The 26,362-nt window shown below is 42.6% G+C and overlaps 2 protein-coding genes across 2 annotated transcripts; both read left to right on the top strand.

The window, feature by feature from the left end:
• The first annotated feature begins 8,820 nt into the window (after positions 1-8,820).
• On the top strand, positions 8,821-15,277 carry cyp27b1 (cytochrome P450, family 27, subfamily B, polypeptide 1). The gene is made up of 9 exons (XM_076748495.1): positions 8,821-9,030; positions 10,138-10,328; positions 10,732-10,922; positions 11,867-12,067; positions 12,778-12,941; positions 13,026-13,192; positions 13,275-13,356; positions 13,463-13,660; positions 14,221-15,277. The coding sequence occupies exons 1-9, from the start codon at positions 8,821-8,823 to the stop codon at positions 14,332-14,334; spliced, it is 1,518 nt and encodes a 505-aa protein (XP_076604610.1). The 3' UTR covers positions 14,335-15,277.
• A 1,190-nt stretch (positions 15,278-16,467) lies between these two features.
• Positions 16,468-23,990, top strand: mcrs1 (microspherule protein 1). The gene is made up of 14 exons (XM_076758389.1): positions 16,468-16,684; positions 17,573-17,727; positions 17,862-18,000; positions 18,103-18,267; positions 18,392-18,501; positions 18,603-18,711; positions 18,911-19,049; positions 19,957-20,032; positions 20,169-20,197; positions 20,448-20,540; positions 20,653-20,735; positions 20,817-20,904; positions 21,977-22,104; positions 22,213-23,990. Exons 2-14 carry the CDS (start codon positions 17,573-17,575, stop codon positions 22,297-22,299), a joined length of 1,401 nt encoding a protein of 466 aa, XP_076614504.1. The 5' UTR covers positions 16,468-16,684; the 3' UTR covers positions 22,300-23,990.
• The last annotated feature ends 2,372 nt before the right edge of the window (positions 23,991-26,362 follow it).

Below are 26,362 nucleotides of genomic sequence, written 5' to 3'. Positions count from 1 at the left end.
CTTAAGTATACAGTACAAAATGTACGTATTTACCATGTGCTTGTGGGCTAAAGTCCATCTGCGAACAGATGATGAACATGTAAAATGCATGCCCACTCTCACACAGCAGTATTTGCTCAGACCTGTGACAAACGGCACCAGGTTATGATGAAATAGTTGCAGCTTTTAACCGTGAAGCAGTCTCTGCGGTACATGAAAAGCAGATTCACAGGATGCACGTGCAATAATTTATTCTTAAATAAATTGAATGTCCTGTTCTTGGATAGCTCAACAAAGTGTTCAATCTACACTTTGATCATGGAGATGTGGAGGTGAGTGTTTACTGCACAGCATTAATCATGAGTTGAGAAATGGTCTGAAAGAGAGCAAGAAGCCTGATCTGTTTGCTTCATGGCACATCATCAAGTATTCATATTGCGTATATTTCATTTTTGCCTGAGGGATTGTAATATTGTTCATCACACAGTGGTGTGCAGGTTACTGAAAAGTCTGGCCTCTGACTCGTAACACAAGGTCCACGTGCTTCAGAAGCTTTCAGCCACATCTGAAAAAAACAAAAATAAATGGACATTACGCTGAGAGTTATTTGCCAAACTGCTTTTTTCCGAGGTCCTGAATGAACCTTTAAGCTCTAATCTCTGACTCATTTCCTCAAGTCCACATATGGTTTGATGAATACTGGATTTTTTATGGTGTGAAAATGTTAACCGCTCTAGTCCATCAAACCTGTGATGTTTTCGAGGAGCCGCCGTTCTCTTATGGCTTATTATTGCCACGTGGAGACAAAGCTGCCTGAGTTCGCCAAAGAACATCATTTAACATTTTAGTACCATCAGGTCATCAAACAAGAGCTCAATTAAATGCGCTGCAGGGGAACCAAAGACAGAAACTTAATGATTAACACTTGGCAACACGAGGAAAGCAACATGGATGTTGCCTTTTCTTCATAGCCCAAGAATTTGTTGCATCTGGACATCAGTTATTGAGGTCAAAGGTTAATCCCCGTCTGAAAGTGTTTACAGAGGCAGCTGTCCACTGTAATGGGTCAAAACTTCAGGTACTGATTTCATTGTCACCTTTCATCAGAGCAAACCGAGTGCAAATGATTTCTACACACAGTTAAATCAGTGCAGTTTGACTTTTTCAGAAATATTTGTGTCCATGCCATGAGTCAGAGGAGAAGATTGATCCCAATCTGATGTCTGAATGGTAATTATGAAGCAGCAGCCAGCAGCCGGTTAGCTTAGCTTAGCGCCAATTTTGGAAAGAGGTGAAACACCAAACTAAAAAATCCTCCAACCAAGGAACAGTCTGACACATAACCACGCCGTAAAAACACAACTTGTTTTAAAGCTTTGGTTTTTATAAAGACAACATAGTTAGTTAAAAGTTAAAGTTAACATAGTAATTAAGGAGATTTAGAGGTGCTGGTCAGCTGATTTTTTCCCCTCTGGACAGAGCCAGGCTACATGTCCACATTTCAAGTCCTCTGCCGCTGGCTGCAGCTGTCCATTGACTGTACTCATGTGAGAGTGATGTGGATCTCCTCATCTAACCCTCAGCTCGTGTTGAACTCTTCCTTTGTACTGCTTCATCTTCATCCTCCCAGCGTCTTTCACAGCCTTTAATACCATCAACCACCAGACTCCAGCACAAGCAGACGAGACGATCTCTGGATGTGTGCACTCATTGTTTCTGTGTCCAACTGACCTCATCATTTATCATGAAGAAGGTCTCTGATCTGATCTTCTTTCCACGTTCGTAATTACATCGCACAACATGTCCTACTTCTTGCCAAGTCACTGGCACTCCGCTCTGCCTCTCTCTTCCTTCCTGACGCTCAGGTTGAGGCGTGCATCTCTGCTGCCTGGCTGACATCTGCAGCTGGATGTCTGCCCGCCACCTCGAGCTCAGCCTAAACCCATCTGAGCTGCCGTACTTGCACAGAAAATCCTGGCTCGCTTCTTCCCACAGCGGAAACAATAATGTTGAAGTTCAACACAACCACGTCACCGCAAATCTGCCATCCTGCACGCTAGCATCAAGTCCTTCCTCACTCAGGACTCTCAGGTCTGGGCTGATGAGAAACCTCGAACTGACCTGAGTTTTCAAACTAATCTTGAAAATGGTCCTTTGTCTCAAATGTCTCCCAGTTGTCCTGTGTGCACCCCCACACTGCATGACTGCCAGTGACTATTCAAAGGAAATAAAAATCCCACTGAGCCTGTAACTCTCCTTCAATCATTCCTCCACCTGAAACCATCATCAGAGTCTGTCGGCTCACCAGTTCCACCCCATAATTTTGTCTTTTGTCTCTTTTTTCCACACTTTTTTTTTTTTTTGGTCAAACTCTGCGCGGAAAATCATTCTGCACAGTGAAGTTCAAACCTCCAGCGTGAAGGAGCGACTCGTTTCATTGTAGGCAGACTTGAGACGGTAATATTTGTAGTGCGTTTCTTTGCTCCGTTTCTAACGATACTTTCGTTTTGTGGCCCCAAGTTTCATGTTTTAACAGTTTGTATTGAAGCAGATTCTGTGGAAATCTGGAAATCTGGACATCAAACTACAAATTCTCCTTCTGAAAACACCTCTTTTACAGACAGATGACCAACACGACTCTCAGAAAACAACTTGAACTATTTGGGTATAAATGATTGTCACCATGGTCGTACGAAATACAGAAACAACACAGCTATCTTTCCTGCACGTCCATGTTTGTCCCAGCATCACATGTAAGTGATAAATATTAGGAAATGTGACGTGTCCAAACGTTTCAGAGCAGGCTTCGCGGCTGACGGACACTATTTTAAAGTGGAGAGCAGCTGCACCTCTCAGCCTCTAACGCTTCACACCTGCTGCTCATAACATCATGACTGCTTCATTATTTAAGTCAGCTTGCATCAGATGTCCAAATTATGACACAGCTCCAAGTGTCTGTTAGGCTGCATCTGCACTTTGTCCCTTTGATAATGGACAAAAGGGTTTCTGAGTTTGTAGCAGTGTCTGCCTCACGCCTGGTTCAAGCACTCCCACAGCTCGAGACGGATCCCTCCTTCATGTGTCCTGCTGCAGGTTTCTTCACTGTTGTCCTTGCCATGCTAACAGCACGGTAGGTCGGTGATGCCGTTTGGTTTTTCCACCCGCTCGGTCCAGGATCAGACTTCTGCAGAGCTAATTGGCACCTTTCAGTAATAGCTGCTTTGCATATTAAATACCCGCAATGAATTCATCTTAAAGGAACATCTCAGTTTAGAAAGTACAGTTACTGGTTTTCTAGACCAGAGTTAGATGAGAAGACTGGCACGTTGAGGCTAGTATTGATCTTCTCATCTGACAAGTGATTTTCCACATTCTCAAAGGGTTTTGGTTCACCCCTCCCGCTGTCAGGCTAACATGTTAGCTCATTTATCGTCCCACATTTTTATTGCCATTATACAAATAACAAAATCATCAGTGTTGTTTCTTCACCTGACAGTTTCTCATATTTTGGGGTGTAAGGAAGAGTTTTGGCCTGTAGCTGCTACCTCCTCCTTTGAAAATAATGGTTAGGAGAATGGAAACTGCTGTGTAACATTGGAGCGAGATAAGTTAACAAAAACAATTACAGCATCCATTGATGTAAGAGTTACTTTAACTACAACACAAGTATCTACTTGTGTTTTCATATAGTGCTGATCAAATTAGTCAAAAACAAGCTTCAGAGGAAACACATCCAAAGCTAATAATCAAGAAAGAAACAGCAGAGATAAAGGATGTGAGCAGGGTTATGTAACAGTATTAAGATCAACTAGTTCTGGCAGGAGTACATCTGCAAAATGTAAACAAGACATACACTCAATTATTGGGCAGGATGTGGAGGACAGCCGCTCATCATAAAACCTTTATCAATCAGATGTGATGTGATGGATATCATCAAACTCCTACAAAAGAGCTCTGCAGAGCTCCTGATGACTCTGTGGCGCAGAGAGTTCAATTTTCTGTATAATCAATCATCATATCCCGTCAGTCTGCGCCTGTTGCATACTTCTCAGGACCAAAGACAGTTCATTATTACATGCTGTCACTGTGGTGGACGTACGTCATATACAGCCAGGATGAAAAAGTCTTTCTCATATATGACGGAGCACATCTGGCGTCCATATGTGCTCATAATCTAACAGATGCCCTTTATCACACCTTAATCACCAATTTTATATTTATGACATTAAAGTGTCTTAAAAAACTGCACAGTCTTAATCAATTACAGCATGTACGGCAATAAAAATCATTATTCGGTAATTTTATTGCTCTATTTTTATTCTTCATTACCACATCCTCATATCCTGTGTGTTCACTAAAAGCTGTTGGCCATTTGGTGAACGTTGCTCATAACTCTGTGCACACCTCGACTCTTCAGTGTTATACATGTAACATTGTGTGTCTGAAGCATCATAAACACATCCTGATTGTTATATCCTGAACAGTGAACATTTTTCAAACACAATGAGGAGCAAGCTAAAAAATGATTCACACAAATGGGAACAACATGTGTGTATAAATATGAATAGCAGAGGACTCTCACCTAAAACAGAGAGGCTCAGTCACTGGAATCGTATCTTTCGAGTGAGTACTTAGTGTTGTGATTCCAGAGGGTACTTACCAAGAGGATACTTCTACTGTTGTCAGGGGAAAGCCCCATCAACTCAGCCAAAGACTTAAAATCCATCCACACACACGCACACACACACACGCACATACGCAGTCATGTTTCCATCATTTTTTAGGGACATTACACAGACTTACATTGATTTCCTGGAGACTTACTCAAACCATAACCTGAATCTAAGCTTAACCCCAGTCTTCACCCTAAAATGTAATCATTTACTTTACGGGGACTTGTGTTTTGTCCCCATAAGGAGTGTTTGTGTTAGGGAGAAAAATCAGATAAGCAGCCAGTAAAGTGTCCACCCGTGTGTGTTAGTTGTAACACATTAACACCACGTGTTGGAATTGAAAGTGCATGAAAAGTTGTGAATAAGCAAAGATGAAATACTTATGGACACTTGAAAGAGATGGCTAAAACTAACGGATAAACAGCTGGAATAGTGTAACTGTTACACAGTTGACAGCTAAGAGTAATCGACTAACAGAACTATTTAGCTGAACGTTATGAACAGATATTTGAAATTGATGACCAAACAAAGTGAAATTTGCTCAATAAATACTGCGCGCTCTGGCGTTCTAATGTCAACTGTCATTCAATTCTAACCTCAGGTACAAATAAAGTGACCTGAACCTGAAGAAACAGTTTAAATGGCAAGCTCAAAGTCGAGGCTACGTTTGGCGGAGCTGGCAACCCGATATATGAAAAAATTCTCCATTTTCATATAAATAAGAAAGTTAAATAACCTCCAGTTTACAACCCATCCATAGACACAATGTGTGCAGCATGGGGGCTGGTGGTGTTGAAGACTGAGGACCGCTGATTTAATGCTTATATGGGTGACCATGTATGAAACCATTCAAACACCATACACAGCAGAGAAGGCGGGGGAGGGGGGCTGCTGAATGAGGCAAAACAGCTAACTCAACCACTAGACATGTACTCACCCATCTGCACCTCTGTGCACATACACACTCTTCTGATACCACCCAGAGAGGCAGGCGGCAGCCATGAACTTTAACACACTAGTCTAGGAGTACAGCAGCCTTCCCTCTGGGCACCGGGCCAATACAGTAAGGAGAAATAGTGGGTACGTCTCAGGCTGTCCCTGCTGCGCTCTATAGCACGATCTATAACTGAGCCACATCAGTTTGCCCGACTCAACGGCACAAAGACGCCATTCTTTCATAGGATTTCATATTATGTTTCTCATAATCAATATTAATCCCCCATTACTCAGGCAAGGCAAGATTAATTACAAACGTCTGGTTTTGTGGCGAGTTTAATTGATGTCAGCTTCTTGTGAGGTCTTAAATTACCAGCGAGCTCAACAAGAAGCTAAGGATGAGCAGCTGTGCCACCATGCCAGAGGAAAAATGTGACGATATGTGCATCAGTGACAAGATGAGGGAAATGCTAAAACACTCTACATGTTCATTGCAGAGACTTACATGCAGTACTGATCAGACAGATGTCAATAAAATCAATGGCACTATCAAATCTTCGGTTTGAGTTGTTTGCATTGTGTCGTTTCAGACTGGGACTCGTCAAGACACCAGTGACCTCGTTTGAAAGTTGTTTGTGTGTTCATGTAAATTTCAGAGGTCACTGTCCTCCTTCACCCTTGAAGATAATCTCGTGGAAGTCTCGTGTTCAAGTCCCGTGCATCGACATTTTCTGACAGACCGGGTTTGATCTTTGCTCCATGTTGCACTTTTATCCTCATACGTCATAATGTCACGGTTTGTTTGGTGTCTTCTGAAACAGAAGTCACTCGATACAGGTGAACCTGCTGTCAAGGGTTTGCATCGATCCATCTCCGTCGACTTCTGTGTCTGTGATCGTTATGTAAACCAAATAAAAACCCATGAGAAGAACCCGTGAAGATGAGTGCAGATACAGCATGATCATGGTGGGTATTACTTAGGCTGTTACTGCACATCAGTGTGTCTGTGTGTAAGCGCCCCAGTGCATCACAGTGTAGAGCGGACACCATTTATCATGGCTGCGTCCTAACCGCAGCAGCCTGGGTTCAGTTCCATCCGGCCCTTTATTGCATGTCACCCCCCCCTCCTGCATTTCCTGTCTCTCTCCAGTTGTTACTATCACGATAAAGTAGAAATGGGATGTCTGTGCAAATCTCTACATAACCAGGCCAGAATCACTTCACTGGACTGTTCATTTTTCCTTTTATTGGACTAAATTTAGTTCATGACATTTCGATTTCATCGCATCAAGTCCACACAAGCAGTAGCAGGTCATACTGAGGGAATTGAATTCTGCTCCAGCCCACAGCCAAATAGATCACACTCACGTTACTTGACCTTTGCAGAATGCCGACACATGAGATTGGCCCAGAAAATAAGGACCACATCCCCAAATCACGGTCTAAGTGTTCTGCACGAGATCCTGTAACACCAACTAGATGCTAAGAATCAAAACGTCGTGTAACAGGTCAGTAGTGACCCATAAAATCAGCATCAATGAGAAGAACTTCTGCAGAATAAATGTCTTTTAATCGCTGTTTGACTCAGCAGAACTCCACATTGTCTGTTCAGAATGTGGAACATCACAGGGCGACAGGCCCGTGGGACTGTAGTAAATCTACCAGGTACTCCTACTAAATAATACGCTGGTCTGCTGTTATTCTGCACATCGTCATGAGTACAAAGAAAAAAAGCTAACGTGTCATTTTTTCGAATGACCTTTTGTAGGCTGCTGGGCTCATTTTCAGGCGCCAACCCATATTGCTTTCTCCTTCAGGCTGCACACATTTATAGTATCTGCACATATAGGATTGTAGGCTGCGGATTGGTATAAGTGGTATTTATCGTAACTTACTGTGGTCATGACTTATGATTTCACGTGGTTAAGGACTGGTATTTGCGGGATGATTATTAATCATACATTTCAGAGGGATTACGCTCAAATATGACAGACAAAACAGAGTTCTGGTCTACATAAAACCAACAGGAATGTTTTAGTATATGCTTCTTGGCACAGAGCACAGAGCCAAAAGATCCTAAAATATACTTTCAGTTATGTGCAGTGAGGCGCTTTCATTATCACATTCAGGCATGAAACCCATAACCTCTTTTTTATGTTAATCAAAACAAGCCATTTTCTTATTCAAGCTGCTTCTAATATTTACTTTCAGGATCATGAGTGAATGTCGTAACAGTGATTTTGTCCTATTTCATCCTCTGAGGATGCATCTCAAGAGGCTCATCCTGCAAACACTGAACATGTCCAAAAGCACCATAGTGCTAAGTGAGCGCTGATCTGTAACTCACAGGGTGCAGAGGACCTTCATCACTCTGTTTCTCTGAAAGTGGGCGATCTGAGATTTCTGGGGGCAGCAAACGAAACACTGGAGTAAATGTCAGAGCAGATTCAGAGTACAGCCGCGGGGTTGTTACTTCACCGTCCGCACACATGGAGCTTGGGACAAATTCCACCAAACGGAATCAGGTCAGGATTTTCTCCCTCGCTGGGAAACTTACAGTGTCAGCAAAAGAATGATCATATCTGGGTAAACAAAGCGCAACCCGGTCTGAAAAAGCCACAGCTGCGCCCGCCCCATTTCTCATGTTCAGCACCTAATAACGTTCAAATGTCTCCGTTAATTCAGACCCTCTGCAAACCTCTGCATGTGTAGGTGTGATAGGAATGTGTAATTTCCGTAATTTGTGGCATTTTCTGCCTATTGACTGAACTATTGGTGCTGGCCTATATATGCTGGATCTATAAAAACACTGACCTTCACTGATTTTCTAAGCACACAAGACACCATTTCCACAAGTGCGTGACCGCTGGAGATAGTCTGCTGCATTATCAGGGGTGGCTGACGGCCGCTGGGGTGGGGGGATAAGCCCGAGCAGTTGGAGAGAAGTCATGTATTATTTATCCAGGACCTCCACGTGTGCCGCGCCTGGGATGGTCTGAGCTCAGCCCTCTGATTGGACACACCTTCCTCTCGCCTCACGCCTTCACAGTCCCGTCCAGGCGGGGCGGGGCCTGCGCTGCCTTTACACCTCACGATTGGCCCAAAATAATAAAATTTACAGCTTTATCTCCGCGGGTTCGAGGAGCAGGTCGCGCGTTATAAATACGGCCTCCGGTCCGGGAAATGAAAATGAGCACCGACCTCCAGGAGAGCCGCGTCCGGCCACCGCTTCATGATCTTTGTGAGAAGGATGCTGCAGCAGGCTCTCAGAGTGTCCGGCCGGAGCGCCTTCCCCCTGGTCAAGTGGATGGAGAGGTGGGCTGAGAGGTGGCAGGGGACCGAGGCTGTGAAGACTCTGGACGACATGCCCGGACCGTCGGTCGCCAGCTTCGCCTGGGACTTGTTCGCCAAACGGGGGCTGGCACGGCTGCACGAGTTACAGGTAAGATGAAGTTCAACAGCGATTGAGTTAAAGAGGAGGCGAAACACTGCAGGACACATGAATATTTACAATACTTGCATATTTAATATAAATGCATGCAGGACAGGCCGCATTATGGGGGACAATGATAAGAAATATTGATGCATGGGAGGCTCAAAGTAGACGGAATGAATGCTTTTCTGAAAACACCATGGGCTGCCTGTAGACGATAATTAAAGGTAAAAATGAGAGTTGGTCAATAACTTTTTTATGATTATTTTAAATTATTACTGTGAAATGCCTTAAAGGTTCCTTCCAGACATCTTTTAAGACATTTCAAACTTTATTTTATTAATAAATTGTGTTCTGTTTTTTTCAACAAAGTTCAGTTTCCTGCATCAATTGTCAAAAACACATCAAGGCAGCTCCCTCTGCCCCTCTGAAAAATCCAGAATCTCTAAACATGCAAATAATGTCCCTTCACTGGACACAAGACGTGTCCCACTTCAGTGAGAAGTCCACTGAACTTTACACAGTGTACAGTGTGTGCACAGGAGACTTCACTTGTGTAAGTCACATACAGGACCGTGATTGGCCTCCACGCTGGTTGTGATGTCACAAAATTACATGTCTTGCTTGTCTTAAAGGTGAGCACAGAGGAACTTCCCCCCACAGCAGATTAACTGTGAGAAAAAGATCCTTTCAGTGTCAAACTCTGCGCTTAAAATCATTCTGAAGTGACAATGAGCAAAAGACATTTTTCACTGGAGGGAGACTTTCATCTAAATTCACCTTTTGAGGTGAAATAAGATGCAGGTTTCTGTTGAGCAACTGATTTGTAAGATTTGAAATGTATCTAAGAGTTTATGACTGCATGTGTGCTGTGAGGTAAATTAATTTAGCCGTCAGTTATCAACATGTGGCCGAGCAGACGAGGAGACTTGGCCGGCCAAACTGTGCCCATCAACATGTGTGTATTCAGTGAAAATGATGTAATCGGTAGCGGATCAGAAAAGCCTGTGGGCGCCTTCATTTCTTCAAACTCTAGCGGAGTGCATCCAAAGGTGATGTCAATCATCTCACAGCCTGCAGGTTTTTACAAGGTCAGCCCTCTCTCTCATGTCCCAGCTGGAAGGAGTGCAGCGGTACGGGCCCATGTGGAAGGCGAGCTTCGGCCCCATCCTGACCGTCCACGTGGCCGATCCGGCGCTCATTGAGCAGGTCCTGAGGCAGGAGGGCCAGCACCCCATGCGCTCTGACCTCTCCTCCTGGAAGGACTACAGGAAGCTCAGAGGACATCACTATGGACTCCTGACGTCGTGAGTACCATTCAGACCTTTCCTCTTCTTCATCCTCTTTGTTCTTATCAGAAGCCCCAAATCACAAGGCAAAGTCAAACTAAATGTAGACCTGAATGACTCATAATTCACTCTTATTGGTTAGACTTGCTTTATGCAAATAAAAGTGACGATAATAATGTTAAAGTAACTGGAAATAAAGACACAACCTGCTCGTTCAAATCAAAGGTGACAGCTGTTCTCAGCTCACTCGCTCAGGCTCACAAGACTTTAAAACATGTATTTACCTCAAGTTCTTTGCTGATTCAGAGTGAAGTGCTTTAAAGCTTTTTAATGCAGCGGTTGGCGCAGTACAGCTGAACTTTGTGCACAGATGCTGTACTAACATGCGTCTTTGTTCATTTTGCTCTGTGTGTGTTCCCAGCGAGGGGGAGGAGTGGCAGTCAGTGAGAAGTCTCCTGGGGAAGCACATGCTGCGACCGAAGGCAGTCGAAGCTTACGATAAGACCCTGAACAGCGTGGTCGGTGACCTCATTGCCAAACTTCGCCTTCGCAGAGGTTCCCAGGGCCTCGTCACCGACATCGCCAGCGAGTTCTATCGCTTCGGCCTCGAGGGTAAGGTTTCACGTAGGCTGAGGGGTGGAAACATCACGCATCGCTGCATGTTGTACCGCACGGTGTAAACACTGGTAATGAGGACCAGCCACATGCAGAAAGCAGTATTATGTGATCACACTGACGTTTTAAACACACATGCCTGTCAAAGCCTGACATGCCCAAATAATTCCAAGTGACCTTTATATCACCTTTGCAGGGGTGGAAAAGTGTTCAGATCCTTTACTTGATTAAGTCTAATTAGTAATTCTGCAATACACAACTATTAATTAACAAGTAAAAGTCCTCAAAATGACCTATTTCTATAATGTTATACAGTATATCTGTTATATTTTGGGTAATTGTTACTAATGTATTACTGGATAGGCATCTATCTATCTATCCACTCAAGTGAAGTACTGTAAATGTACTGTGTTACCGTCCCTGCACTTTTCCCTTGTGGTTTTCCCACTGACTCACCCTAACCGCTGCTTACTGAACACTGCTACAACATACTTGTAACAGCAAATGAATTGAGGATACACACATCAGAGTGACAAATTGAAATGTGTTTCCTGTCTGGAGGCTCCTCAGGAGTTATTGTTGAGAGAGAGCGACATTCATTCATGTTCCTTCTCCCAGATCTTCCCAGACTAAACACAGTTTCAGTCCAGTGACTGTGTGGTCACACGTCTCAAATGTTAACTCTACCATGGCCAAAATGGTCATATTATTGACTTGAAGCTGGGACGTAAAGCCGTTTTCTATCCCTTTAATTTGTGATCGGGTCCCCCTGGTTATATTTTTACTTCTTAAATGAGCCGTAATGTTCTTCCTGTGCCCTGTTTTCCTGATGGAGCAGCTCAGAAGCCTCAGAAGTGGTTTTATCTGTCAGGCTCAGTGCCATGTCTTTCTCACCTCCTCATTTACCTTCTTCTGTCTGTCTGTCTTTTTTTTTCTGACAGGCGTTTCCTCAGTGTTGTTTGAATCCAGAATTGGCTGCCTGGATCAGGTTGTTCCCGAAGAGACAGAACGTTTCATCCAATCCATCAACACCATGTTTGGAATGACACTACTTACCATGGCCATGCCAAGCTGGTTGCACCAGCTGTTTCCTAAACCCTGGAGCATCTTCTGTCAGTGCTGGGACTACATGTTTGACTTCGGTGGGTGGTTTGAGTTTGGCGCTGGTGTGGAAAGTGGTAGCAAAATGTTTATTTTATGAAAGGGCTCTTGAAAATTAGAAAACAGGAGGATAAAATCAAAAAATATCCATTAAAATGCACAAATATAAAAAGACGTATGAGCAGGGGCCAACTCTAGATGACAGTATAAGGAGGCTTCAGTCTATACTCAAGCTGGCACTACGACGTGGAACCAACACAAACATGGAGGCGGAACATTCTGTATGTCTTCCCACACTTCATGTAATTATTTTCCTTCTCCGTTCTTATTGGCTGCTGCTGGTTTCCACTCAGCACTGGGTTATCGTCCCGCCGGCTCTCACGGTACATTAAGTCTTATCCCGATCTGAGACGTCAAAATCGAACGTGTTTAAAATAATCACGCTGGTGCAAACTGGATCAGGAAGCAGGAGATTAAAGTCCTTAACCCTCACGCACACACAAGATCATCTGAAGCGAGCAAACATCAGCCACGCTGATCAAACTGTTGTTTTTCCCCCAAATTTAAAAAACAGATGTCAGGTTTCTGAGTAAAGTTAGTTTATCATCACGGGCAATTCATGCTTTGTTTCCGTTCCTTATTAAAAAGAATAACATGATTTCAGTCTTCTAAAAATGACAGCAGGGAGTTCAGGATGTCTCTGCTGTGTCTCACATACTGTACGCTCACTGTCATAATAATGTGCCTCCAGCCAAAGGTCACATTGACCAGCGTTTGACGGCCGAAGCAGAGAAGGTCGCCCGTGGAGAGAAGGTGGAGGGCCGTTACCTCACCTACTTCCTGTCGCAGACGGGGCTGCCCATGAAGACCGTCTACAGCAACGTCACGGAGCTGCTTCTGGCAGGAGTCGACACAGTAAGAGCGATCACTGTGGCCTTCTTCTTCAGCTCGTTCTGCCGTCGGTCCTGCAGATTAATGGACCTCCTGTGTGCTTTTCAGATCTCCAGCACTCTGTCCTGGTCGTTGTACGAGCTGTCCCGCCACCCCGAGGTGCAGGCCTCGCTCCGAGAAGAGGTGCTGAGTGTGCTGGGGGGTCGAGGCATCCCTCTGGCAGCAGATGTGGCCCGCATGCCTCTGCTGAAGGCCACAGTCAAAGAAGTGCTGAGGTATAACTCAGAAGGTTTCAGCTTGTTTCCTGAAGACGTCTAGTTTTCAGACTCTAAGTTTGCTTCCATTTTTCTTTTCCAGGTTGTACCCTGTTATTCCTGCCAACGCCAGAGTCATCACAGAGAGAGACGTCCTGGTTGGAGGCTACCTCATCCCTAAAAATGTGAGCGTGATGAGGGAATTATTGAAAACACTCTGCAAAGACTAGATTCAAATCTGTCGCACTGGGCTAAATATGAATGCTGATCTCCTTGAATCTTCCTATCCAGACCTTGATTACCCTTTGCCACTTTGCAACATCGCGGGATCCTGCGGTGTTTCCAAATCCGAATGAATTCCAGCCCCAACGATGGGTGAACAAGGACCAGACTCATCACCCGTACGCCTCTGTGCCCTTTGGGGTGGGAAAGCGCAGCTGCATAGGCCGCCGCATCGCTGAGCTGGAGCTCTACCTTGCTCTTGCCAGGGTGAGTTGGCCGGATTTGATCGTCTTTGGTGAAGACAGATAGTTTGCTTTCAAAATATTAGGACCCAAATCTGGTCTTAATCCAGACTGAGTCAATAGTTTTACACAGAAAGATTGCAACTTATTTGCAGGCAAATAGTGCTCATCAGCTGGTAAACTGATGGAAAAAAGAACACAAGTCCTGAAAATCAATTTTAATATAAAACATGTATCAGGAGAGGATGAGGACACTGTAATGCTGCATGTACGCACGATATTTCAGTTATGTAACCAGTAATTTCAATTGTTTACGATTAAATGCACTTTGGCAGAAACTGCAGTGTTTGCGACAAATCCTCTTGCTGCATTTTTTCTCGGAAGAACCTAAGAAACTAAAAGAAGGGGATTCAAGCCATTGTGCAAATCCAGCTCCTAATGAATGAATTTGATTACTTAATCCAGGGATTTCAGCTAAGAGTCACTACCCAGCAATTACTGCAGCACGTGATGAGCACTTGATGTGTTTCATTTCAGTCTCCAGCCCTGTGCTCAGTCTGCTTTCTCTGTCTCCGCTCTCATCAGATCCTCGTGGAGTTCGACGTGAAGCCGGACCCCGAAGGGATTTCTGTGAAGCCCATGACACGGACGCTTCTAGTCCCCGAAAAAGTCATCAACCTGCAGTTTGTTGAACGATGACCCTCTCTCCTCTGCTGTTATGCGAACTAGAACGTGAGTCTCTCCGCAGCAGAGAGCGCTAGCAGGCGGAGTTTTCACAGGAACCGTGAGCCTTTTGCACGTAGTGGATCATGTTAGAGCGGACCTTCAACTCTCCACACAGCAAAGGCCAAAGCCCTCCGTACCTGTCACCTAGTGGGCCGAGGCTGTCTTGTGAAGGATGAACAGCGGCAGCTCATCTCTGAGGCTCTCCACGGAGAGCAGCGTAACTCCAAACTTAATCTTTCTTTTTTTTTTTTTTTTTTAATAAAATCACAATTATTCACACAGAGGCCGAGAGCAGGCTGGTGATCTCTTCAGTACTGTCATCAGACTTTTGTTTAATCCTCAAAGTGAGTCAGAGTGTGTTTTTTCGCTTTCATGGAATTTGCAACATTTTTTTCAGAATTTGGTTCATCTAAAGCAGCATCAATACTTTCCTGTGTGTCCTGCAAAATATTTCACTTTAAGAGCGTTTCTGTACATAGAGGCACATTACATGTCTCTCGAAGTCGGAGATATGCCACCTTGAATTATCCAAGAGTGTTAGAAGGATCTCAGACTGACACATGGACACACTGTGTCTAACATCCTCAGCTCTTGTTGAGTTACTGTGAGAGTTTTGTGTACATGTGATGTTTGATATGTTGATCCCAGTGTATTTTATCAGGTGCTTATGATGAAAAACTCTCAGTGACGTGTTCCTCTAAAATAAATGGCAGCTGTAGAAATGATTGCTGTGTAGGAATGCATGGTGCCACGGTTTAAAATCCCAAATGCAGGCTCTGTAAATCTGTTTATGTTGTCTTTAAAATGGAAATGTATGCCACAACTCAACAGTGCAGGACAATGCAAATTTATCTGTCTTAATTGGTTTTTTTTTGTTTTGTTTTTTTACAGCTACCCTAAGTGATATACCATCATTTTGTTGATATGATAAGCTTCAGTATCTGAACTCTGTATTTATTCTAATTTAACACATTTTTAAACTTACTGTAAATGTCATTAAAAGGTTTCAATTTGGACTTCTGCTTATTTGTTGATTTTATTTGTCCGAACCAATGAGATTTGGTTCACGTCATTAACATCACCAGTTTCTTTTGTGTTAATGACATCCACACTTGTTAAGAAAAAACAATCCCGTCTGTTACAATTCAGCAATTGCTTTAAGCTTTAACACCATCAGCTGCACCAGATTAAGTCTAACTGTGATTCCAAGTGTTAGTCTGATGCCAGTCAACAACCTGCGGCCACGTAGGCAATCATTTCTAAGAAATACAATTCTGAGTATTAAAGTTCCTGTGTGACATGACCATGTGGACTGTGCAGTGTGAGCTTTGGTGCAGCAGCTGTCGGTCGATAATTTGGACCACATCACTCCACTGCTGGGCACGTCACGGTTACCTGTCCCTCAGATGAGGAACAATGATGTTTCGCTTGGAAGTTAATTTAAAATGTGACATCAGCTCTAAAAGCTCCAATCCAAGTTTGAACTCATCGATGCCTCATAGAAATAGGCTGCTGACTTTATTTTATTGTAGCATTCACACTTGTGTATATTAGATGTGTGTATTATACTTATTGGATGTTTGGACTGTGAAGCTGAAGGCCATTTGAGTTCAATATTTGACTGTGGAGAAATAGACCATGAAACACCTCTAGAGTTGAGAGAAATGCTGCTTTTGTTTGTACACAGGATAAACATGTAAGGGCAATCAGGAATACCGTACAACTATACTGGAAAGCTTTTAGATTCCTATTGAATGAAAAGCATTAGATAAGGGTGAGAAGAAAAAAAAAAGAAAAGAAAAAACAATAAACTACTACCGTTACCGTAAGCATCTAACAGTAGCATGTCCTGTGGTGCCCCCATTGTCTTTTATCAAGCTGGACAGCAGTACTGGTAGTAGTAGTACTAGTACTATCAGGGGCAGGAGGAAGGAAGTAATGTTACCATGATAATATACCAAAATACCATACTGTTTATAGTAAGGGACAAGAGAAGGGACAACTTCTGTTTCAAATACCCAGCTCTCTGTAAAATGATTTAGGTGGCTGTTAAATATCCAGGAAATGAACCGCATATAAACATGCATATACTGTCCAGGAGGGGGCAGTAATGTTCCGTAGAGCTGTTTGCCAACCGCGATAAAAGCCTCGCGGGAAGAAAACAGAATAACAGAGTAGCTAATGCTAACAGGCATACGTTAAAGTAGTACTAGCCAGTTAGCCATGTAGCTAGCTAACGAAGTGTTTATAAAAGGCATAAATAGACTACACTGACTCTAGTCAACGGATCAGATCCCGCAGTGAAGGAAAGTAGCGAGGAAAGGTGAGTCACGAGACAGCGTAGATAACTGTATTAGTTCGCCAGCTCGCTAATGAACTAACGTTGGCTCTCGTTAAGAATGGTGTGTTAGCTAAGCTAAGGCTAGCTAGCCAACATAAACCAGCGTTATTTTGATACAATTATGGTGTCTAACTTAACAGACGTCATTGCAGTATTTGCTAGATTAACTGTCTTGCTCGCCATAGCCATTGGTTTCATACTAAATATTACATGGTAAAGACAATAGGCGAGGCTCTATGGCTAACATGACATGTAAACAAAGGCATCGCTAAGTTGATCAGCCTGTCAGTTCCCCCTACTCCCTACAAAAACCATAACGTTAGCTAATATTCTTGAATATGGGTCTCACACAGAGCTCTGAAGTAACATTGTGAATGTATTACTTGAGTCTGAGACGTAATCTCTCGGTTCTAACTTTGACGCTATGTTTACACTTTAGCTAACGTCAAGCTGGTAGATGTTGTCATAAAGTGTTACGATGCTCTATCAAGGATTGACATGAATTGCTGAAAACGGATGCCGTGGGCCGACTCATGCCTGATTTATTTGCCCATTAGACCGGCTGGAAACTGTTCGTCAAAGTAAGATGCTCTTGTCAGGAAGTCCACAGACGTCTTGTTCACCTTATAATTAGCACAACTTTTGCAGCCAGTTACCCTTTTAAACTTTCAAACTGTTCTTGGATTGCGGTAATTATGTATAACTAGGAATACGCTAAATCATCTGCTCCATGGACAGTGCAACTCTGTGAAGCTCAAGGTTTAATAAAGTGAGCAACAAAAAGGATGTCTAGTCTCGCCATGTCGTGAGTCCTGCTCCTGTGATCTGTGTGCATTATTTCCTGATGTGCTTCATGTTGTGGCTGTACAGATGCAAGCTGGTGACCCTGTGGTCGGTGCACCGATGGCAGTAGCTGGTGCTCAGAGTCGGTCGGAGGACGAGGAGTCACTTGGAGTGAAAGATGTGAAAAGGACGGCAACGCAAGCGTTTGGTAGTGGTGTTCCCAAACGTAGAAGTTCCTCCAGGTTTGGCCCTCTTGAATGTTGCATTATTCCATCAGTATATTAGAATAATCAGTTTATTATCAGAGCCGTATTTTCCACTGTTTTTCTGTGGTGTATCTGCAAATGTTTAAGTAATGACTGTATACATTCCTTAGGTCAATAAAGAGGAAGAAGTTTGATGATGAGCTGGTGGAGAGTAGTCTCGTGAAGTCATCCAGCAGAGTCAAAGGCCCTCCTGTCATCGAGCCTGTCCGCTGTTCAGGGAGCGAACCTTCGTCGAGTGAGAAAAAAAAGGTAGACCACAGAGTCCACAGGTTCTGGGAGGATCTCATGGCAAAGATAATGAGCTCACAAAGGTTTTATGGATATTTTTATGCCCTTGTGTGACTCTGCCAGGTGACAAAATCAGGAACTGCTCTCACACCGCCTCTTGCCATGGTAATAAACCCTGCACCCATCACAAAAAGAGTAAAGAAAAGCAAGCAGCCTCTACATATTACTAAAGACTTGGGACGATGGAAACCCACTGATGACCTGCTACTGATAAATGCTGTCTTGCAGGTGAGTAGCATAAAAGTTAAAGTCATTGTCCTAAGGGATGGGTAATGTTTATGAATTGATGTAAGTTATTTTGTTTGTATGAATCTGTCAGTTTATGTTCTAAGGAGTCTGCATTTGTCTCTAGACCACAGATCTAACCTCTGTTCATTTGGGGGTCAAGTTCAGCTGCCGTTTCACATTGCGAGAAATTAAAGAGAGGTGGTACGCTCTCCTCTATGATCCTGTCATCTCAAAGTAAGATACTCGGCCTGCACCAACTTTACCTTCCTGTCCAAGTTTCTATGCAAGTTACCAATTTAAGACAATCAAATTCTCTCTGTTGTCTCTCTGTTTAGGCTTGCATGGCAGGCCATGCGTCAGCTTCACCCAGAAGCCATTGCAGCAATCCAAAGCAAAGCCCTCTTTAGTCAGCCTGAGGAGGCACTGCTGGCTAAGATTGGTTCAGTAAGTTAAACTGTCGCCTCAGGAACATTTCACTGTTGTAGTATAATAAATTAACATAAAATGTAATCATCTAATTATCTTAAATTTACCAGTTTATCCAGCTCACTACATTCAACATCCTTCTTAAATGTACATATTTGACATCTACTGTCATCTGCAGTCATCAGAAGAGGTTTTAATTTCATTTGTCGTTGAACAGACAAGTCAGCCCAAACTAGAAGTGTTCCAGGAGCTTCTGAGCAAACACCCTGGTGTCTTTCACCCATCCCGCACCCCCAAGAGCCTGCTGGTGCACTGGCAGCTGCTAAAGCAGTACTACCTGCTGGATGACCAGAGTGGTATGTTGAGTTACCTACACATTTATTCCAATAAAACTTCAAAGCATTTAGTCATTTATTTTGGTTTTATTTAGGCAAATCTGAAAAATACCTTTTTGTACTTGAACAGAAGTCAAATTATGTGTCATCCCCAAAGCAAACGGCAATACGTATATTTTGGATCTGTTTTATCTGAGCTGTAGTCAAAATATTTGACAGGACAAGACACTTTCACCATTTTACCAGTCAAGAAATGTTTTGACGTTTACAGCCAGCAGTAACTTGTGTACACATCATGTGTACCTAGTCAGAACGAACATGTACGGCAAGTAACACATCTTTAATCAGGCATTTGTTTAAAACAGATATTCACAAAGGTTAAACAAAAGAAGGTATAATTCATCTATACGAGAGTTATTATAGTTATAGAAATTGACTAAATTTTGACTATTTAAGAAACACAATTAAGAAATAATAATTTTGGTATAACATGCGTTACTGCAATGAGCTGCCAATATGCCTGCCCTGATCAGCTCTTACTGATATCACCCAATAGTTGTCATTTCCCTCCTAGTTTTTTCAATTATTTATCACATTAATCTTGACTATTGATTGACAAAATTGACAAAAGATAGCCAAGAAAGACCAAATCTTGTAGAAATTAGGCAATAATAACATCAGACTAAGTCCTGCTGGATGAGATTTGATCAGTTGTATTGAAAATACAGCGCAGTGTGCCAGCTTCCTGTAACATTTGACATTTATGAAGGAAATTGCATAACTGAATAGTCGTAATGTAAAAAGTTGGGGGTAAAAAGTATGTGAGCCTTTTTAGTGTGACATGAAGATGCCCTGGGTGTTTTCTTTAAGTGATGAGTGTAACGGTTTTGTATGTCGTCATCTTGTTGCCTTTGATTGTGTGTTACAGTCCAGCCTCTCCCTAAAGGTGACCAGGTCCTCAACTTCTCTGACGCTGAGCAGATGGTGGATGATGTAAAGTTAAAGTGAGACATTCTTTGATTTTGCAGTCTTCATCTCGTGTGTTTGTTGCTGATAAAAATGTATTTTCAGTCTCCTCACTTAAGTGGGCGTCCAAACATTTTTGCCACTGATCGTATGTTTCTATGTCTTTTCACACAGGGAGAGCAGAGATGAAGTGTTAGAACATGGTAAGAAACTGGATTACAAATAAACAAGTTGAACATAATTCCTTGTGCACAGCATGAGTTGGTTCCTGTACAGCACCGTGTGAACCATGTGTCAAAGTCAGGTTTACTTATGATCTAACTTATTATTGTCAAAGAAGTACTGTAGTTTGTTATTACTGCTATAAAATGTCTTTGGCTCATTGCCTGAAATTAAAATGTTCTGATAGGATTGTTGTCTCTGTTTGACCTGGACATTCGCCTTTCCTTCCAGAGCTGATGATCTCCGATCGTCACCAGAAAAGAGAGATCAGACAGTTAGAGCAGGAGCTCCCTCGCTGGCAGGTCCTCGTAGACAGTATCACAGGTATGTAAACCTTCACTCACCAGGCACAAGCAGATGGCTTTCATAGATAAGCTTGTTTGCTGGAATCCAGTTTGGTGGAACTCAGATGTGTTCGTGTGTGTTGGGTCACCAGGGATGAGCATGCCCGACTTTGACAACCAGACGCTGGCAGCGTTACGAGGACGAATGGTGCGATACCTCATGAGATCGCGAGAGGTGAGAAATATATAATACACTGGAAAAAAAACAAGTCTAATAAGTCAGATAATAATTATCTTTTTATTCATGTCCACACAGATTACACTGGGCAGGGCGACCAAGGACAAACCCATCGATGTAGATCTATCGCTAGAGGGACCTGCCTGGAAAATATCAAGAAAACAAGGTGAATAAACTTGGACAGTGTCAGGCTGTCATGTAACATGTTTTAAAATAATGTGCTATTAGTACCTGGCAGCAGCTGGGAGAATGGAAAGAGTACAATAGAAACCCCGCCAACAGTTCCTGCCTCAAGTTATTATTACATTTGAAATGAATTATTTAAATTTGACGATATTGCCTTAGTGTGGTGCCTTCCCCCCAAAATATGGCAGACCATCATTCTAAATCAATTTAAAATGTATTTAACAGTTTTAATACCATTGATCTGTTGATCTTTACAAATCAAGACTCAATAGACTAACAATGGCATTGCCGTCACTGCTGGAAAAAAAAAGTTTCAATCGAAAATCAGTTTGCTAAAACTGTCCCTATGCCCAGACAGCAGTACATGAAACATGTAATCTGTGAAAAAAAAACAAAAGCGCTCCATTGGTCCCACCTACTGCTCCTACTGCAATTTGCAAGAATCCACCACGCCCGACACAAAACAACCAATCAGGGCAAGAGGAGCATCTGAGGGAGTGCCTGACATCTGTCAATCACTACTCACACACGCTGCGAACCGCCCCCTCCCTCCGCTCATGCTGCCGGCTGCTGTTCAGTCAAACAGCTCTGTGAGCGGCGTCAGGAGGCTAGTGAAAGCTATGGTGGAGCAACAGCCACCTGCAAAGGAGAAACTGTCCAAACCACCGCTGACGACAACAGCATATACGGCTAAGACAACAAATAACCATAAAACTAATATGGTGATTGTCACAGTAACACTCCGCAGCGCATACGGTATGTTAGCGACTGTGATGTAGTGGCTGGGCAGAGTTAGCTTGTTTCCGATGCTAAGGCTAACGTTACTGGTTGTCATGGCAGCCGTGCAGACGCTGCAGGGAGGAGGGGCTTGGAGGCAGGGCATGAGTGCAGCGGAGAGGGAGGGGGAGTGACGTGAACTTGTGATGTTTTAAATTTTCAGGTTAAGTCTGCTCTCTTCTCCATCTTACCTGCTGCAGCTTTAAAATAGAAAGAGAATCTTGGATTTGGAGAATTGTGACACTCCAAGTCATCACATGTATTGATGTCTACAGGAATTATTAAACTGAAGAATAATGGAGACTTCTTCATCGCCAATGAGGGCAGACGACCCATCTACATAGATGGCAGACCGGTTCTGTCAGGCAACAAGTGGAAACTCAACAACAACTCAGTAGTAGAGGTGTGTGGAGGCTGTCAGCCAAGCTGTATGTTACTCAGATTGAAACCCCTTGATGTGTTTGAGTGGTACTTGGTGAGACATACTAACATACTGTGTGTGTTTGTTCAGATTGCAGGTCTTCGCTTTGTGTTTCTAATTAACCTGGAACTCATCTCACTAATAAAAGCTGAAGCAGCCAAGATGGCACAGCAGTGAATTTCAGCCGTCCAGCTGAAGAGTGACCATGCAGGACGTACCGTGTCCAGTCAGTCCGTCTGTGTCCAACAGGTTTTCACTGGAAGCACAGCAGTGCTGCCACCAATCAGACAGCCATGTTAGCCGGAATTGTGAATTTTAAACAGACTACAGTTAAATCCTGGAACAGAATAGTATCAGGTTTTACTTGTTGGAACATTTTCCATGTTGTAATGTAGAAACTCATGATAGAGCTTTGTTTTTCAGATTTTTCAGAATATTGTATTTAAATTCTGTAGTAAAGCTTTTTCAGAATATTAAACTTGTATACATGATGTTCTGAGGGTCTGTTGATATTAACATAGAGGTGTGCTGTGAGAAACAACAAATCCTGCATTTTCACATCTGTTGAGTGTATCTGTTACGCTGTGAAATGTTTTGCCACATTTTCTTTAAGACAATCAGAAGATAGTAACAAAAGCTAATGGGAACAAATAGCTTGAGCACGGAGCACCAGTGAGTGCTACTTCCTTCACTAAAAGTAAGCAGGGAATTCACCTCTTTGGACTCACATTGACTCACACTGAATTGTTTTCCATAGACCAGCAGTGCATTAGTAGAATAATGGAACTGAATGTGTTATGAGCTCATGGATCCTGTTATCTAATCAGTTTAGGCTCTGACCTCACTCACAGTCAAATGTAGTTAATGTTGAACTGACACATTATTTTGAGATTTCACTAAACTAGAGCAGTTTGCTGGAAATAGGTCACTTTGTTTTCAAGCTGGGGATGGGAAGATAATGAGGGAAAGACTTATTTATGATTTTCTCTAATATTTTTTTCAGTGTTGGACACTCAAGCAAAGTCATGCGTGGTTAAAATGTTCAGAACTCTCTGGTCCAAATGATGAGGGTTGGGCACGTTTTAGTAGGACATAAGTAAAATGTTTAAATCAAGTTTACAAAGTGCCTATCAAACAAAAGATGATGAAATAATTTTAATCAACATTTGATATTTAAATCTGTGAGTAAGAATTGTTAAAAGATCTTAAATGTTTATCGCTGCAGTGTTGGTTTTACTTTTTGCCAGCAGATGGTGCTAGAGAGCCCAGTGGTAAGACACAGGTGATGTTCCAAGTAGTACTGTACAAATACACGTTTCAGGGTTTGCTTACTGTAGCAAAAAACATATATTTAACACATTCTGGAAAGGACTGTTTCTCTTGTTTCAGTCAGCTAAAAGGCCAGGCTGAAATACTGATCACACTCGGGTACAACGTCATTCAAAAATGTGTCAAATCTACGTTTCCTCCTAAACTCCACATCAAAACGTCCTGTCTTTACAGCATTTATGACAGAAGTGTCCGTGCGGCATGCACAGCTCTAAAACATGAACAGGCTGCACTGAGCTGCATGCCATTACTCTTACACAAATATGTATTGAAGGTGTGATGTTTAACTGTAGTCTGGCGGATACATTTTGTTATATGTGGCCATGTCAGATCTGTTCCTTAGCTTTGAGCTCAAGGAGTTGTTTCAGAGCCTTTCAATGATCAACAGGATGATCTGGTTCATCCACCCAGTGTAGCTGTCATGAGGTTGTCAGAGGGCAGTAAGTATACTGAACAACATGTACAGCTAAGATACCCAACGATACCATTTACTGTTCAGCTTCATGAGGGCACATGTGAAAATAAATACCAGAGATGTTGGAAATGTTGTCATCAAAACACAGACGGTACGGTCTAGTGAATCTGTTGTAGCCATAGAAACTCAATATGGGCTACAGGTTATGCTTTGACTGGATTCCCCAAACATGGCACGTCTCACACTGGCCAAGTTTAAACAATGGAAACAGACAACCCCGAGCCACATTCTACACAGCAGCGGTCAAATCCAAAGTACACATCTTGTGTAATATTGCATTTCTCAAATATGTATCATTTCAGGTCAGTGGCTTTTCAGATGTAAATGCCTGAAACCTGGATGGAGGAAGTATTCAGATCCTTCAATAAAAGTACCAACCATGAATATAGAACTGCTCCAGTGCAAGTAAAAGACAGACATTCAAGTTCCTATTTAAGTACTGAAGTATTATTAGCTAAAAATACTAAAAGCATCAAAAGTAAAAGTGCTTGTTTCACAGTGAATGATGTCCTCCTGTGACTATTATGTCTGACATGATTAGATTAATACTCATGCACCCATGTGGAAACAGCACTTGACTGTACTTAGGTGGAGCTAGTTTTAACTACTTTACATACAGTCAACTAGTTGAGTCCAGGTTCCCAGCCTATGGGCTGGGCACCTCAAAGGGGTTACCAGACAAATCTTTGGGCCTCAAACCGTTTTTTAAATGAAACCATATGAGAAGTTTAGAAGGGAAATGGCTCTTTGGTGGACTGCTGACAACTCAGACACGTGAAACGTGACATGGACACGCAGCTACACACCTTTTTCATAAGGGGTCAAAAGCCAAACCAGTGGTTTGGAACCACTGGTTTAATCTTCAACAAGATGTTTTATTTCATAGGCTGGTCATATGTTGCATTGGCAGAGAACAAACTGAAGAGCTGTGGTCCTCCTGGTTTAGTGGGACATGTTTGTTCTGTTTAAACTGAATTTGCAGTGTTCCTGAGAATGTCTTGGTAGTTCTCCTGGTCTCTGATATGTTGGTGTTTATGACAGAGGCACAGGAGGACCGTGGTCACTCGAGTGTGAGATTCTCTCTGATGTGGAATTCTCTCTGTATCTCTTCCTCTTCAACAGTGATTACGTTATAGATTTATTTAAAGGAGCACTATGTAAGATTTTCACATCAATAAATCACTACTGCAGTCCTTTAAGGTTATGTTTACTCAGCAGAACACAACTTGGTAATGGAGTTGCCTCTCAGCTCTCAATTAACCCCAAACATGAATAACAGTAGTATTTTGAGTATTATCAGGATTCAATGCCCAGCAGCACCACACAGAAACAGCTCTTATCAAGGTTACCAATGGTTTACTGATTTGGGGGCCTTATTCAGTTTCATTTCTGCTCGATTTGAGTTTCACATTTGATACAGTCGACCACAGTATGCTCATAAATCACCTTGAAAACTGTGTTAAGCACTGTAACTACTTCATTGTATTAAGGACACTGCTCGTGCCTGGCTTGGCCCTTACCTCTCAGACAGATCTTTCTCTGTTGTAATGGGAGAATTTACGGCATCCCCAGCCCCCTTTCATGTGGTAATCCCCCGGGGGTCAATTCTTTGTCCTATTCTATTTTCTATTTATATGCTTCCTTTGGGTCAGTTAATCTGTAGGTATGACACTGATTTCCACTGTAATGACACACAAATTTACATTCTGCTGACAGGTAAAATCATGAATTTTTAATTTTTTTTTTGAATGTCATGGTTTGTTTCTCTGATCTCAAATGCTGGATGTCACAAAACTTCCTCAGGCTCACTGAGTCCAAATCTATGGTCCCAAACCTGACCTGTGACTTGAAAAAGAATCTTGGAGACCTGTCCTCCCACACCTGGCCACTTTATGTGCCTGCAGTTGACTGGAACAATAAAATTTCCTAAGTTCCTAATAGAATACCATATTGATTAGTAGTGAGGTTCTACTTTGACTTAAAAAAAGTTTCTTCAAATGAGAAGTCACATTCACAGCAGCCTTTTCCTATTTTCACCTGACTGGTGTTGTTGTACTTGTGTGTTGAGTGCTGTATCTGGTTTCTCTGGTTTCATCAGGTATCAGTGCTTCTTTCAGCATTTTTCTAAAGATATCTAATGTGATGATTTACAGTGTGTCAACTTACCTGGTGATGGGGCAACCTGTCACAAACAGTCTGTACTTCACCATTCATCAGTCTATACTAAAGAGACAAGTAAAAACCTAAAGATTATACATTTGTGCACCAATGCAACGTGTGACAAGGCGCCCTGCTCTCTCGCTGCTACCACAGTCTAATAAGCCATCTTTGATTTATGGTCTGTAAGCTGTACCTCATGGCCTTATTGGTGGTCAACAAGTCATTTAGTAAATCCTTATCAATAAGAACAAATTTTGGGTTGCTTGTTAGTCAGGT

Source organism: Chaetodon auriga, chromosome 2, assembly GCF_051107435.1.
Source record: "Chaetodon auriga isolate fChaAug3 chromosome 2, fChaAug3.hap1, whole genome shotgun sequence".
NCBI classification, from domain to species: Eukaryota; Metazoa; Chordata; class Actinopteri; order Chaetodontiformes; family Chaetodontidae; genus Chaetodon; species Chaetodon auriga.
Note: the sequence above shows the minus strand (reverse complement) of the source record. Positions and strands in the feature narration are given on the sequence as shown.